Below are 15,705 nucleotides of genomic sequence, written 5' to 3'. Positions count from 1 at the left end.
AAAAATGGGCTTCCCCTACATTTTTCCCCACGCCACGCTACTGGCTGTCGCTGCGCCCCATGCAAATGTGGCTGAACAGCCTTCACTTGGACGCCAAGTGGCACAGGCACAGAAGAGTCAGGGTGTCTCAGCGGTGCCTCCACTCTCTGTCCCGCTGGAGGGACAGGGCCTATCTTTTGATGGGCGTGCCCAGGAGCGCCATCCCATCCCACCGGGAGACTGTCACTGCAGATGCATGTCTCTCAGTGTGGGGTGCAGTGTGGCAGGGCAGGACTGTTCAGGGTCAGTGGTCTGCCCAGGAGGGTGCACGCCATGTCAACGTGCTAGAGCTTCGGGCTGTGCAGCTTGCACTCACGCACTTTTTACCCCAACTGGGGGGCAAGCATGTGCTTGTTCCTTCGGACAACATGCCCACTGTTGACTGCAGTCCCTTCTAGATAGTGGACGTTCTCACTCCACTTTGAGAGTTTAGGTGGCTGCTATTTCTGCCCGACATGTTCGGGTCGACGGCGCCACGGTGGGGTGCCACAGGTCGGTGTCCTTCTACCTGAGAGGGTCTTTACGGCAGCGTCCCCCTAGCACCCCGAGGGCTCCGGCTCGGGACCTGCCCCTGCTGCTGGATGCCCAATCATCTCCTCCCTTCGAGCCCCTGGCCCAGGTGGGGCTTAAGTGGCTGTCCACGAAGGCAGCATTTCTGCTTGCCATAACCTCAGGGAAGCGAGTTGGGGAGTTGCATGCACTCTCCGTGAGCGATACATGCCTGAGGTGGGACTCTCAGGTGTTGCCCTTTAGACGATTATACAATCATCTAAATACGGCAGGACCTTCACGCCTTGCGCCTGCAGGGGTGCGAGAGCTGCCGTCACGACCCTGGCGAACACCCTTGGAGAGAGGGAGAGACCAAAGGGTAGCACCCGGAACTGATAGTGTCGGCCCTGAAAGGCAAACCTCAAGAACTTCCGGTGGTGAGATCAGGGTCGGCTCTAGAACAAATCGAATGGGCGTCAACAACCAACACACAAACACCAACGCAACTTCAATTTAAAAAAACATGCTGTAAAGTCTATTGTCTTTCCCACACATTGCAGGGGTGTAGTGCTATTTTATAGCGCACCTATGACTTGTGCATACATGCACGGTTGTGGCACGGCCACCAAAACAGAAACATATGGACATACAGTAGGCCACCATATAACAAGTGTGCAAATGTATTTAGTATCCTATCCATGTGAACATGTTTTAGGTGGGGGGTGGACCTAACCTCCTCTAGGAGGGTCTGGGGGCATGCTTCCCCGGGAAGATTTTTTTTTAAATATTGAAGTTAAATGCATCAATCTGGTGCACTTTGAAAGCAAAAATTAAGAGATCTATGGATAGCCTACATCTCTCAACACCCATATGAAACAGAACTGTAAACAGATTTACTTTTTCTTTATGGATATTTTACTAATCACTCCCCTTTTAAATTGTATTCTTGTGTTACTGTCCTATAGTATTTCATACATGTTTTTCATTTATTCTCTTATTTTTTAATAACTATAATGATCATATAAAGGTGTCCGTGTTCCTCGCAATTACTTGTTTACATAAATGGTGACCAAACTGTTTGAGACCCACTGAGATTACACTAAAGTTAACTATCTAAACACTGAGAGAGTCCTTTACCTCACTGAGCTGACGTTATAAGATCCTCTCAGTCTGACAGGAGAGGACTCTCCTCCACCTTGGTGTAGAAACAGCTCTTTATAGCCGTTAGCATAGCTAGCTAACCAGATGCTAACAACAACATTCCACGTTACCACTCGCGCACTCACACAAAATGCGCTCCTGCTACACACACCCAGAGCCGAGCTTGAATGAAACACAGAGACCCAGAAGTACTTGTACTGTATATCATATTATTTTCGCTGGCTTTACTGTATAATCAGTATAACAGATGAACAGATCGCCACTGGGCTTTCATCTAAACACACAGCCACATAATGATAACAAAACAAAGGTCGGGGGTCATTGGTCAAGCAACACACCAATCAGAGAGCAGCAGTGAGCACACCTCAGGCTGTGTTTTATATTTGCATTCTTTATTTCTGATTTATTTCACACAAAAAACTTTTAGTGGAAACGTTTTCACTTATATGATTAAAAAAACAAAAAACGGCAAGTGGCAAGGCTTGCCCGCCCTGCGTTGGGGGGGGGCACAGTGACTCATTTGGGGGGGCATGGCCCGCGAATGACCCCCCATGACACCGACCCTGGGTGAGATGCAACCGGCACGTGGAAGTAGGCATCCCTCAAGTCCACGGTTGGGAACCACTCCCCCCTGTGCACTCCCCCTGTGCATGTGCATGTGGTCAGCATATGGAATGGCAGCACCTTCAGGAATCTGTTGATTCCTCTGAGGTCCAAGATCAGACGAAATCCGCAGACTTTCTTGCTCACGAGAAAGTACGCCGAGTAGAACCCCCCCCGGGCTGAGCAGAGGGTCTACTGGCTCGATTGCGCCCTTGGCCAAGAGGACAGACAACTCTTGGGCTAGAGCTAAGGCCTTCGCCGGATCGCTGACAACTGTCATTTTGACCCGGCGGAAGGCTAGGGGCCGGAACTGCAGTTCGTACCCCTGGGTTAAGGTGGAACCACCCAAGGGTCGGAAGTACAGGCAGCCCAGTAACTGAGCTGCTGCTGGGAAAAGCAGCCGACGACCGGCCCCGAGACTTCGGGGGGCGCCGGTAAGGCTCTGAGGCACGAGGCTGCCTAGAAGGCCGGCGACCGGGGGCACGAAAGCCACCGGGAGGCAGTTGAGTGGGCCGCTGGGACCTCCGCAGACCACCACTGTAAGCTGGTGGCTGATTGCGGCTGCTAGAGGGGCCCCTGGGCCTGCTGGGAGTGGGCACAGGCCTATGAAGATGAAAGGAACAGATCCTCTGACGACACCGGCAGATATAGCCGGTGTCACGTGGGTCACAGGTGACTTTGTTGTTATTGGTACTCAAGCTGCGCATGCGTGCGATGGACATATCCAGTGCTAAAGCACCGCCTCTGGTGGTCAGTAGGGACGAAATAGAACTACCCCTCCGGATGCACCATGACTTCCATGCACACTCATTGTCAGATCAGCAAATGTGAACCATGCACTTACACAGTAATACCACGTTGATTTTAACACTTCAGTGCATGTGCAGGCAGGGAAAAACTGCTGTGGGCACAATACCAGCAGACTTGTCATCAAGTTGCCTGAACCCATATTTACTCTGCTGAGACGAAAGGTGGAGGCAGGTGCATTAGCGACTTAGCAAAGTAATGCTTTATGAGGCACACAATGATAAGTGTGTTTGCATTTATTTGAGCACATGTACAGTGTGGAATCATTTCAAGGGTAAAGATAGTGAATAGTGGAAAATCTTGTACAGGATACAGCCATTAGTACTAGGTCTATCCTGTGTAAGGGGGGGTTTACAATGCTGAGGGTCATGCAATACCTTCTATCATGCACACTCTCTATGATTGTGTGTACTGTAAACTTCCAGGTAGAGACGTTTTATTCTCAACAACTCCTGTCTGACCCCTGGAATCACAAAGTAGGACAGATGTCAGCAACTTGTTATTACTTTTGTTGAATCAAATGTTCAAAGTGAACTTTAGCTCCAGTAACCAACTATTACATTACATTACATTACATGTCACTTGTTAGACACTTTTATCCAAAGCGACTTACATACATTCAATACTGTGGGCAATCCCCACAGGAACAATTTGGGGTGAAGTGTCTTGTCCAAGGACACAGCGGAATGTTGACTGCAGTGGGATTCGAACCAGTGCCCCCGTGATCTGAAGATCAGCGCACTAACCACTGAGCCACAACCTCCAACTATCAGTTGCGGAATGGTTATTTATGTTGAATAGATTGATTTGACAGAAGTAGCCTACTGTATAGGTAGAATATTCCATTATGTGGCACTTTATACTTGTTATTTACTACATTTCAATGAGAAATATTGTACTTTTTACACCACTACATGTATTCATCACAAAGGTGACTGTACTGTACAAAACACATGATACACTTGTACGCACTATACCTCTTCAGAAGTATTCAAAGTAAATACAAGTGGCTTTATATTGAGGAACTACAACATTAAATTAACTATAACTTTATAAAAAATACATTCATTCATTAGTGATGAAACAGAATAAAGTAACACTTTTAAAAGAGCCTTTTATATAATGAGTTACTTTACTTTTTAAGACATTTTGCTGATAATATACTGCCTAAGTAACAATTTGATGGCAGCACTTTGTAATGGAGTATTTTTAGAATATGGTAGTTTTTTCTTTTAGTGAAGGATCTCAGTAGTTCTCCCAACACTGCCCTCTGCCTTGTTGAAAGTCCAAAGTCCAACTTGTGTACAGTGCAACCCAGGCACTGCAAAACATACACATCCTGGACAAACACTCAAGATCTCAAGATTATGACTGAATTTTAAATCATACTTTACTTAAAAAAAACAATGATTTTCAATTGGACAAATCTGCAGGTTGAGGCACAGTAAATCAACTCATTTTAAAAATCTTTATCAAAGTGTTGCATACAACTAAGAGACAGTCACTCTGGAAACAACTTCCTGAAACTTGTCTAAAAACAGGCAACTTTGGGCACTTATTTTGGAGACACCATATAACCGGTTAAAAAAAATATATATATTTTTTGATAGTCAATTTGTTTGCAGTGTGCAGATCAGTGAGTTATTAAAACAGCCGGGAAGCGACACTTTAAACCCTCCGGGTGTCGCAGACCCACTCACCGTCCTCATGGAACCGCGCAGCCTTCATCTGCTCGACCATCGTCGGGATCTTGTCCCACTGACACTCGGCCCGATAGCGCTCCACCTCCACTTCCATCCGGACCTGGGTGAAGGAGACCCGGGATGCCATCGCCGCTCTGTCCCGGTGGTGACTGTAGTCCCCGGACACGATGGGAGTGACTGCAGACTGCCAGGATAAATAAACGTGTACTCTTTGAGTGCGGTTGTGGGGGGGGGGGGGGGGGGGGGGGAGTTACGTTACTATCAAAAGTTCATTATAACAGAAAAAAAGCACAAAAGTAAATAGGCTGCTGACATTTTGTTTATTTGTACACATAATGAGGGTTTAAGTTCATTTCGACTAGTGACTCCTGTCCGTTTCTTAAAATCAGAGTGGCACTATACGAGCTGCAACGATTAATCGACTATTATGTTGTTGATCCAAATGAGAGAAAAAAACAGCCATTATAGCTTTAATAAAAGGATAATAGGTAATTTTCCATGCATAACATGGCATAACATCCTGTATCCAGACTTAAAAAAAGGAAGGAACTGCTTGCCTGTTATTATATCATACTAAAGTAAACATATTAGTGTTTTGTACAGAAAAACAAGACATGTGATGACATCACCTTGCACGTGTAAGAACTTGCATTTACTTTGTTTCACTATTATATGATATTTTATAGAGATCAATCGATTAATCGAGGACACAATCTGGAGATTAGTTAATAATTAAAAATAATTGTTATTGCAGCCCTTATTTTGAGAGGTCATTATCTGTAGTGGTTGAAAATAAAAGGAATGGTGTCCTCCCTCAGAGGGACCTGTCCTTAATCCTCTCTGTTAACACTTTAACTGGATCAGGTAGGGCTTACGATGCAGTAATGCAAAGAAAGCTGTTCCACAGAAACCAAAACAGACAGGATGCATGCATATAAGGCGCTGTTTTTTTAAATGTATTTAAATGTTAACAGTGTTCATTTCATAAATGATTTTGTTGGACTCAAAATCCATTTGTAATTGCTTGGCTTGCACCCTGATCTGGGTTCAGCAGCATTAGCAGGCTGGGGCTGGCTAACCTCCTGGCTCAGTTACAAAATAATACATCTGTCAGCTATTGCACAGTAACATGCAAATGCACTGACTTAATTATGTAGGTTACAAAACATACAGAGAGAACTATATCACTAACCAGGGATGTTAATGGAGGAAAACTGCAAACGATTGAGGGAAACATAAAAGGAAAAATGCACATGACTTCACCAGCAGTGGAACAACAATTACCATGTATCCTATCATCCACAGCACAGGGTGTAAATACAAGGGTAAACAGGGGTGATTGACTAGGCTACTGAGGGGTGTAACTGATCAGCTACTCTTTGACATTTAGAAAAACCTCAAGTCTCCTGAACAGAGATTTAGCAGCGTCATTTTCTCTCTGGAAACTTGACATTTGTTTGCCTAATTGACGCTTCTTCTTCTCTTCTCAGTAAACTCCACCACACAGCATGCTCCCGTGTGTGGTGTACAGATGACAGCTGAGCGGCTGCTTCACTCCGCCTGCTGACGTAATAAAAGAGTAATCGCCGATGTCAAGATAGTACACCATATCGTAAAATACATTGTCCCCTGTAAAATAACATTTGTACAGTTCTAACAAATTACAACTCGAAAATGGCAATATTTTTGGAAATTATAAAAAGGTTAGTTCGTGTCAGCGATAAATAATTTACTCAAGAGACTTCACCCGGTGTACTGCCAACATGTAAAACACGAAGGAAGCTATTGTAATCCAACTTGAAGGTATTTATAGGTGTTATGGCTGTATTATTGTCTTGCTACAACCTTAAACTTGATCTCAGAACAATTACATGGTATGATAAAATCAATTAAAAATAAATATAATACAATAATTTAATCGTAGGAAGCTTGAAATAGCAATGTAGTATTCCTGTTGCGTCTAGCGAGGTTAGCAGTATGGGGAGTCTTCTTGCTCCAGATGTATACTCTTTGACTAATTTAACCAATCACGATGAGCTGTCGTGTCCAAGAGCAGCTACGGCAAGCCACTCAGTCCGAAAAGGCTCTTACAGATCATTTTTGCGAGGCAACAACTAAAACAACATAACTGTCTACCGAGTCAAGTGGAGATACAAATCATTACAGTGTAAGTATTAAAATGACCCTTTAAGTAATTACATCACTGTACGTATTGTATGGTTTGTGCATTTAACAGATAATGATATTTCAACGCAGTGGAACGAAGCTTCATGCTAACAAATGTTATTACAGCCATCCTTTCTGCTAACGTTAATATTTCTATTAACTTTTACTAAGATAGCGGTTGTTATATAACCTCGTGCTACATACAGTATGAACCTCCATGTTATATTTCACAGCAATTAAATATCGATATTTATCCCATTGTTTTAAAAGGTTATTGTCTCTGCCTCCTAACAACATATGGCTGAATGCTTCCATAATTGCACAATTTTGATTTACAATCACGACTTTACTAAATATTGTCTCCTCTGTTGGGACTGTGGCGCAATTATCAATTTAAGAAGGCTCTCTTAAATTATAGTTAAGAATTAAATGTGTGCGTTGCACATTATTTTGTATACTTAATGCTGTGGATCTTTGCACAATCCTGGGACAATTTTGCATATTCATGCGCAAACTGCTTGCTCCTTTTTTTTAAATATTTTCATTATAATTTTCTTATACAACGTTACATAGTTATATTTAACTAATTTGTATTTTATTCATATTTACATGATATTATATTTGTCTTCTATGCTATTATGTACACATCAATAGACCAGTAAATTCCTGGAACGGGAAAACCTGTAAACCAGATACTGATTGTCATATAAAAGAGATATGAATTAATTGGGAAATAAGGTGTGAAGGAAGCAGACTGTGTAAAGGTAGAAACAAATGTGAACATTTAGGGAACATAAACTAGGGTTGCACAATTAATCTACATTTGATCGAAATCGCAATACGTCAAGTGCAATACTAAAATCGCAAGAAGCGACAACATTTGATAAAGGCTAAATGTTTGAAAAAAATAATTGAATTAATTAATATGGAGCTGCAGAGATATTTTGACTTACAAGTTGTAAGAAAAACGTATTTGTTTCATAGAGATCCGAACAAAAAAAATCCCACCATAATCATTTAACATATTTTTCAATGATAATGACAAATATGATACCAAAAATGTAAATATTCCAGTTAACTTTTATGTAACCTTGTGGTACAGTATATGAACCTCCCAAAATCCCACCATTGTCATTGAATATATTTTTCAATTAATCGTGCAGCCCTGCCCAGACCCTGCGGTCCGGATGTCGCCATTCAGACCAGGCAACATTTTTCCTATCTTCTATTGCCCAGTATGGTGAGCCCGTGCAAATTGTAGCCTCAGTTTCCTGTTCAGAGCTGACGGGAGTGGCACCCGGTGTGGTCTTCTGCTGCTGTAGCTCATCTGCTTCAAGGTTCCACGTGTTGTGTGTTCAGAGCTTCTGAAGACCTTGGTTGTAACTAGTGGTTATTTGAGTGACTGTTGCCTTTCTATCTTCTAGAACCAGTCGGGCCATTCTCCTCTCACCTCTGGCATCAACAAGCCCTTTTTTCACCCAGAGATCTGCTGCTCTCTGGATATTTTCTCTTTTTCATACCATTCTCTGTAAACCCTAGAGATGGTTGTGTGTTAAAATCCCAGTAGATCAGCAGTTTGTGAAATACTCACACCAGCCCGTCTGGCACCAACAACCATGCCACGTTCAAAGTCACTTAAATCACCTTTCTTCCCCATTCTGATGCTCTATTTGAACTGCAGCAGGTTGTCTTGACCATGTCTACATGTCTAAATGCATTGAGTTGCTGCCATGTGATTGGCTGATTAGATATTTGCATTAACGAGCAGTTGAACAGGTGTACCTAATAAAGTGGCCAGTGAGTGTATAATGTACTATGGACCATCGATTTATACAACACAGTAGTCTTAAGTCTTAACTTGCTGTCTTTGTCTCTGTGCCCAGCAGAATGAGGCGGTGTAGTTCTCGGTGGGGGGGTCTGCTGCTCCTCCTGTCCTCCTATCTACTGTGTGTCCACTCGGAGGTGGAGCAGCAGCATCAGCAGCAGGTGGTGGAGAGTGCCGCGCACGTGACCTCTCACGGTCACCTGGACAGAAACATGGTCCAGGACAAAGAGTGAGTGTTGTGTCCACATTCCAACATGTTCTCTGATAGCTCCATGCAGGACTTGTTTGCTCGGAATGGAGGACTTTGGACACGTTGGGCTCCACTGTCCACTGTCTATGTAATCTGTGTTGATTTGACTGTCCTCTTCTTGTCTCCCAGCCACATCATGGAGCATTTAGAGGGAGTGATAGACAAACCGGAGACGGACATGACGCCACAGGAGCTTCAGCTGCACTACTTCAAGATGCACGATTACGACGGCAACAACCTGCTGGACGGGCTGGAGCTGGCCACAGCCATCTCACATGTGCACAGAGAGGTGGGTATACGTATGAAATGTTTTTTAAAATTATTTTGGATGTGGTGGAAATGCCTCTTATGTTAAGGGGACATGCTTCAGGTGGATAAGTGTTTAACTAATGTAGTATATGGGCATGAAAGTGTTAACATGTATTTATTCCCTACTTGATCACTAACATTAAGACAATCTTTTTTTAATTAAATGTTTTCTGAAAAGTTACATTTCATTAGTCAAAGGAGGTACCATCTATTGCTTACTACAAATGTACAGATTCAACATTAAAATATCTATTTTTGAGGTTTCCTTTACACTTGTCTAAAAGAAGGCAAGGTTTTCCCCTGTAGTGTCTTGCCTAGAGGATGGACTGAGGAGTACATGTGTGTTTATACGTTTATATATCATATACTTTAGTAAGAGTAAACACTCTATCATTAATGAAAAGCTTTTCCAAACCGCAAAACACATTTAAATGGTTCCCTCATTGTAATCTATTTAAAGAAATGCCACTCCCATCAAGTAAACTGTGACCTTGTTTCCTCTGCTTTAACAACCACGGATGGTATAGCAGCTGGAATTAATTTGCTTTTAAGAATTTAAATGTTTTATGAAAGTTTACAATATTAGAAAAATGTCAACTACAATGATGGCTGCAACTTTTTCTGATCTTCTTAGATATCATTCAACTCACTTTCAGATTTCAGAAAACTTGCAAAAGAAAAGCAATACTAAACAGAAACCCAGATAACTTTCCATGCGGATATAAATAACCAAATCTATCTCGTAAATAATGAGTGGTTGCTACACATATACAGTGATAAACCTTTTCACATTTTATCTTCTTATATCTTTCTCAGGAGAGAGGGGAGCACAGCCAGCCAATGAAAGAGGAGGACCTCATCGTCCTTATCGATGATGTTCTTAAGGACGACGACAAAAACAATGACGGGTATATAGATTATGCAGAGTTTGCCAAATCACTGGAGTGAGGTATCTGAAATTCTTCATGTCAACAAAAACAACAACAACAACAACAACGGCAAGAAATCTGCAGAGAGGGGAGAGAGCTGAGGAGCTGCCACCAACGTTTAACCTCTGCTTTCTCTCTCACAGGCCATCAGTCAGAGTAATAAGTCAGTTAGCCTGGAGTTTGGGAAATATGGACATGTTTTTTTCAACTGACCAAGATGGTCTCAGTTAATTTGGTTAAGCGTTTAATTTAATTTATTAAGTAACAAAAAAGAAGCGGAAAACAAAATGGCGTGATGCGAGTCTGACTGGTGAACACGTGCAGGGACATTTCTTTGTAGATTCCTTGAAATCATGCCTTTTTTTTTAAAGAGTCAGTTCAACCAATATCACTAACAAACACCGTTTTCTATTAACCCCTGATGGGTTTCTAACCACAGATCATCATTTATGGGTTGAAAAATGACATAACTATAATTTGATTATAAAAATAGATTGCTATTTTTTTTTCTAGAGACTACTGCTTGTAAAAGTCTGATACAATTAAAGCCCAATACTTTCATTTAGTACTAGTACAACTATCAATAACACAGTGGCAAATGACGGCCAAAACTTCTTGCATTGCTACTAAAGGGAAACGAGAGAATTTATGTTGTAATTTTGGGTGAATTGGCCCTCTTACATATACAGGACCTCTATAGTGTGTGTGTCCTTCTTTGAGGGGTACAACACACTTATAACACGAGCAAACACACACCCTCGCTGTGTGACGCTCACCATGGTGGACCAAAGATTCCTTCTGTGAATCACATGTGCCGTTTGTGATGAGGATGAGACGCTTGAAAGTGTGTGTGTGTGTGTGTGTGTGTGTGTGTGTGTGTGTGTGTGTGTGTGTGTGTGTGTGTGTGTGTGTGTGTGTGTGTGTGTGTGTGTGTGTGTGTGTGTGTGTGTGTGTGTGTGTGTGTGTGTGTGTGTGTGTGTGTGTGTGTGTGTGTGTGTGTGTGTGTGTGTGTGTGTGTGTGTGTGTGTGGTGTGTGTGTGTGTGTGTGTGTGTGTGTGTGTGTGTGTGTGTGTGTGTGTGTGTGTGTGTGTGTGTGTGTGTGTGTCAAAACTGATGAGGTTAGTTTATTTCTGCGGTTGCTCGCTGGGCACCAAATATAGATTATTTTCTATGGCTATAGCTCCATGACAATTACGGAAGCCCTGAGAGGCAAATGAAGGAGCCAAGAAAAGGTTTTTGCCTGGATAAAATTATACAAATTATATTGCATACGTTTATTTTCCTCTCCTTCTATGAAACAGTTTGGGGGAAAAGGCTTGGCAAGGTGAAAAAAAAACTCTGGCAAGGATAATTTGAGTTACTTTAAAAAATGTGTGAAAGCGGATGGAAAAAGGTTTTTGTGCTAAGTTTTTGGTTTTTCTCTAGAATCAAGTGGAATATTTTTTTTCTCTTTTAAAACATGGAGTTTTGGTGCCCCTTTGTGTCCAAAATAAGTATTACAATGACAAACACGCACAAACAATCAGCTGGCAAAACTTTTTTTTCCAACTGTGTAGTACAATGAAGGATTTTAGAAATATTATCCCGGCCAAACTGTATGTTTCATCTGTGTTTAAGTAATCAAATCATAGAGCAACAATCAGTACATAAATGGATCACTCTTTTTTTTCTTTCACTTGCCTCTTATAACTTCTGTATAATAGCATAATAAATATATGAGCCAATCACAATCCTCTTCACTGTAGCCAGCTGATACTTGACATAAGTCTCACAGAGTGAATGTAAAGCAGCAGCGCCATACTGCTGCTCCTTTATCACTGGATAAGCTCCACTCAAAGCACACTGGTTGATGCAGCTGTTTAGAGATCGGACAGATTTCCAGTAAAAATCATTAGCTGCCTTTAAAACAGAAACAGATCAAACATGTCAGGTCTGTGTGTGTGTCGATCTTTATTGAATCCATCTTTTTTTGATGGATAAATGAATTCTATATTGTTGTCATCCCGGATTTATTCATCAATCAATATATATTAAAAAAAAAAAGTGTTGTATTTGAAATGTGAGATATTAAAAAGTATCGTCTAAAGAATTTGACATGTGTTTTTTTTAATTAGATTATGGTAAAGGGATTCCTACCATGTTGCATTCATGAAATCACGTTTAAAAGGCACTCGAGAAAAATTATCTTTATTGTCAGATTGACTAAAAAGGGTTTTTAAAAAATCAAGTTTCACATTATGTGCTATACATGACTTAAAACACGGTAAGGATGAACATACAAATGGCTAAAAATATTGTGAAAGAAATAGAATGGTGCAGGAATGAGTCCCAAAGCCAGAAATGAGTTAGCATTTTACCACTTCAGGTTCAGATGTTGATACTATTCTACACATTTAAGGCTATTTGAAACTTCAGACTTTTGATATGATGTGAAAATGAAATGAGTTTCCCGTTAAATTATGATGATCACTGAATTGTCTAAAAGTTATTTTAATGTAATATTTGGCTTTATAGGTCTGTTACTTCTCAGCTCCAGTGTGAGGCGGGGTCCAGAGGCTGCATGGAGGCCAGGGTGAACATGGGAGATGGGAGGTTGCCCCTCAGCGGGCTGTACCAGTCCTCATGCTGCCGCGGGGGGGCTGGCTGTGATGGGACAATGGGGCAGGGGCATTGGCTCACTTGGCCCGGGTGGCAGGGGTACGCCCCGGAGGGCAGCATAGGGGGGAGGCGGGGGATGTGAGCCAGGGACTGGGTGTAGTACTGCCGGGCCATGGTGGGGGGCTGGACGTGCATCCCCCCCAGCAGCGCCCTGTGGCCTGACATCATACCCACAGGGAGAACCTTGTGGGAGGCTCGCTCCTGCTTCCTCTGCTTGGCTCTTCTGTTCTGAAACCAAACCTGCTGAGACAGAGACAGAGACCAGGACAGGTTAAAGACAAAGACAGAAACATTGTCATTCAAATGTTTACTAGACCACCAATAGTTCCACAGATGTGTCCTCTCCAAAGCAAACTCACCAGTACATTAAAGCCAGTAAAAACACAGAGTAAAGCAAGTTCATATTAAAATGTAATTTCTTAAAGCAGCTCGGCGTGGCTTACTGTACGTCTGCTTAGCTTTTTTCTCTGATAACCAAAATCCTTCATACATTTAAAATACATATTTAAATGTGACCAATACCTAAAAGATGTATTGTAAAAATGTTGCATGAAACGAAATACAAAAATAAAATAAAGATTTGGCTTTAAGCACATTTAATCACAGTCACATGACTTCACGTTACCACTGCTAAGCTAAAGGTGGCTAATGTTTAGCTTGATGACGTCTGGTTTATTTAGTCACTTGTTAACAGACATTCCCGAGTGGTGCATCGACTGACGTATTTTATGTCGTAGAACAAAAGGGGGAAATCTCTTAAACTTGTGTTAACCACTCATTTAGGCCTCTTACCAATAACACGTTCAAAAACTTTGAGAAGGGAACTGGAAGTGGTGAATGCTAACTAATTTCCGGGTTTTAGGACATTAGGGTTTACTGCACCACTCTATAGTCTCAAAATAATTGAGAGAAACGCAAAAAGTGTTGCACCCGTCCCCAGCCTCTCCCTATCAGCCGGTCCCACCTGGATGCGAGCCTCGTTGAGCTTGGTAACACGAGCCAGCTCCTCTCTGTAGTAGATGTCAGGATACTGGTTTTGTCCAAAGGCCACCTCCAGATGTTCCAGCTGCTTGTGACTGAAGGTGGTGCGGTGCCGTCTCCGGGCCGGGGAGGGGTAGGCCCGGCTCCGCCTGCCCAAGCCGACCCCCATGGAGGTCTCGCACAAAGAGCCCTTCCTCAGCGACTCTCCTATATCTGTTCTCAGGAGGAAGAAAATACTTTAACTTTTCGGGAGACAATTCTCCAGCTCCTGTTTCCTGTGGCCTGAACTTGTAAGGGCCCATTTCACCAATGACTGTCTGAAAAAAGAGGGATTACACTGACTTTATGGTTCCCACTGCCACCAGGCAACCTGAGAGCCACGGAGCTTTAGCTGCCAAAGGGAAGCTCGTGAGAAAAGGATACCAGAAACTGGGGGATTTGACTGAAGATTATTACCACAAAGTGACTAATCGGACAGATTGGTGCACTGAGCGGACCTCGTCTGTTCACAGCATGGCGCTGAGGGAGGAGACAGAACAAGCTAATTCGGGACTTTACCAAATTTCTATAGATTTATTTTTCCCACAACGATTTCAAGTATCTTATTTGACCAAACCTGGTTACTTACTCAAACTGTTAGATTGGGTTAAATAGAACAACACTTCACCCATATGTTGATACTGTTATTAAAGTACATGTGCTCATTACAATTGGTAACTAATACAATTTAAGGTACAGTACAGTTTTTTATGGCAACATTTTAATTTTAAAGCAGCTATGAGACAATGTTTTGCGCTGGTAGTCAAAGTAAAGATGGACATTGTTAAATGTAACAATTTTCCTTATTTCGTGGTTGTTTCTGGTTATTTGTTGTGTCATTGTTGTGTAATATAACACTAGATATTGCACTGTTCATTTTTTCCATTTGTTTAATTTGGGGAAAACAGGAGGATATCTCAAGGGATTTATGCTCACACTGTTGTTTTCTCGATTGTTATCTCATGAAGTTTATCCTCAGAGAATACATTTCTGATATACGTTTTGATGGTAGTCAATGTCATAGCAATGAATACAATAATTTTGATGTTAATGACATTTAAAGTCCTCTTAAAAAACTTGAACTGTGGGAGACAATGTATTTCCTTCAATACTTTTACATGTGAAATTACTATTATAAAATGCTGCTTCGTACGATTTACCATGGATGGGTACATATTAGATTTGTTTTTATTAACGTGTGCTCGCCTCTTTATTATGTAAGTCTACTCTTTTTTACTTTAACTTTTATCTACACTGTACCTTTGCTGTTTTTGAAAAAATGGCAAGTAAGATAGATTGTTTCCAGGTCTCTCTGTTTTGCTGTTTTGTACAGGATATTCTATCATTGGTGGATGACATGATGGACTGATAATACAAATCAAACAGTTTTTGACTCACCTGCAGTGGAGCTGACAGTCTCCATGTCAGAGTAGAGCTCTGCGGCTGCTGCTACCTTCACCTGCTGAGCCATCACTGCAGGAACATCTGCACACACACTGACCACACACTCACATGTCCAACCCTCCCGCTTCACCTTTACCTGTCCTGTACCTTTACCAAACCACAGTGGGCTGGTTGGTGGGACTTACTGCATTTACTTTATATAAATGTTTCAGATATCAGGGTATTTGAAATAACCATTATACATATACAATGGAAGATTTGAACATGATCACTAGCTGCCGTTTTATGGTTATTTGAGGGTAGATATTCACTTTGAAATATAATATATATTAAAAGTAATAT

The 15,705-nt window shown here is 41.9% G+C and overlaps 3 protein-coding genes across 5 annotated transcripts in view; 1 reads left to right on the top strand and 2 right to left on the bottom strand.

The window, feature by feature from the left end:
• Positions 1-4,980, bottom strand: part of ttc7a (tetratricopeptide repeat domain 7A) — a 77,033-nt gene extending 72,053 nt beyond the window's left edge. Inside the window, exon 1 of the mRNA XM_034122642.1 lies at positions 4,800-4,980. Within this exon, the coding sequence (XP_033978533.1) occupies positions 4,800-4,929 (130 nt within the window). The 5' untranslated portion in view covers positions 4,930-4,980. The remainder of the gene's footprint in view (positions 1-4,799) is intronic.
• A 1,901-nt stretch (positions 4,981-6,881) lies between these two features.
• mcfd2 (multiple coagulation factor deficiency 2, ER cargo receptor complex subunit) lies at positions 6,882-11,166 on the top strand. Of its 2 annotated transcripts, none has more exons than XM_034122613.1 (4): positions 6,882-6,969; positions 8,855-9,022; positions 9,173-9,332; positions 10,169-11,166. In XM_034122613.1, exons 2-4 carry the CDS (start codon positions 8,856-8,858, stop codon positions 10,298-10,300), a joined length of 459 nt encoding a protein of 152 aa, XP_033978504.1. In that variant the 5' UTR covers positions 6,882-6,969; position 8,855; the 3' UTR covers positions 10,301-11,166. The 2 variants fall into 2 exon arrangements, with proteins under 2 accessions (XP_033978504.1, XP_033978503.1); XM_034122612.1 differs by having other exon boundaries at positions 8,852-9,022.
• Positions 11,167-12,637: 1,471 nt separating this feature from the next.
• Positions 12,638-15,488, bottom strand: prop1 (PROP paired-like homeobox 1). Of its 2 annotated transcripts, none has more exons than XM_034122610.1 (3): positions 15,358-15,488; positions 13,904-14,133; positions 12,638-13,179 (listed from the first exon to the last, which is right to left on the bottom strand). In XM_034122610.1, the coding sequence occupies exons 1-3, from the start codon at positions 15,428-15,430 to the stop codon at positions 12,808-12,810; spliced, it is 675 nt and encodes a 224-aa protein (XP_033978501.1). In that variant the 5' UTR covers positions 15,431-15,488; the 3' UTR covers positions 12,638-12,807. The 2 variants fall into 2 exon arrangements, with proteins under 2 accessions (XP_033978501.1, XP_033978502.1); XM_034122611.1 differs by having other exon boundaries at positions 13,904-14,138; positions 15,358-15,405.
• Between the last annotated feature and the right edge of the window lie 217 nt (positions 15,489-15,705).

This window comes from Trematomus bernacchii, unplaced genomic scaffold, assembly GCF_902827165.1.
Source record: "Trematomus bernacchii unplaced genomic scaffold, fTreBer1.1, whole genome shotgun sequence".
Taxonomy (NCBI): domain Eukaryota; kingdom Metazoa; phylum Chordata; class Actinopteri; order Perciformes; family Nototheniidae; genus Trematomus; species Trematomus bernacchii.
The sequence above is the reverse complement of the archived record's forward strand: the minus strand, read 5'-3'. Positions and strand labels throughout refer to the sequence as shown.

Bases quoted from the DNA above. Each gene is read 5' to 3' on its own strand.
- mcfd2 (XM_034122613.1), top strand. From the start codon at position 8,856: ATGAGGCGGTGTAGTTCTCGGTGGGGGGGTCTGCTGCTCCTCCTGTCC. The intron at 9,023-9,172 runs GTGAGTGTTGTG...CTTGTCTCCCAG, and splicing joins AACATGGTCCAGGACAAAGA to CCACATCATGGAGCATTTAG. The intron at 9,333-10,168 runs GTGGGTATACGT...TATCTTTCTCAG, and splicing joins TCTCACATGTGCACAGAGAG to GAGAGAGGGGAGCACAGCCA.
- prop1 (XM_034122610.1), bottom strand. From the start codon at position 15,430: ATGGCTCAGCAGGTGAAGGTAGCAGCAGCCGCAGAGCTCTACTCTGAC. The intron at 14,134-15,357 runs GTGAGTCAAAAA...TCCTGAGAACAG, and splicing joins GACTGTCAGCTCCACTGCAG to ATATAGGAGAGTCGCTGAGG. The intron at 13,180-13,903 runs GTGGGACCGGCT...CTGTCTCAGCAG, and splicing joins TCAACGAGGCTCGCATCCAG to GTTTGGTTTCAGAACAGAAG.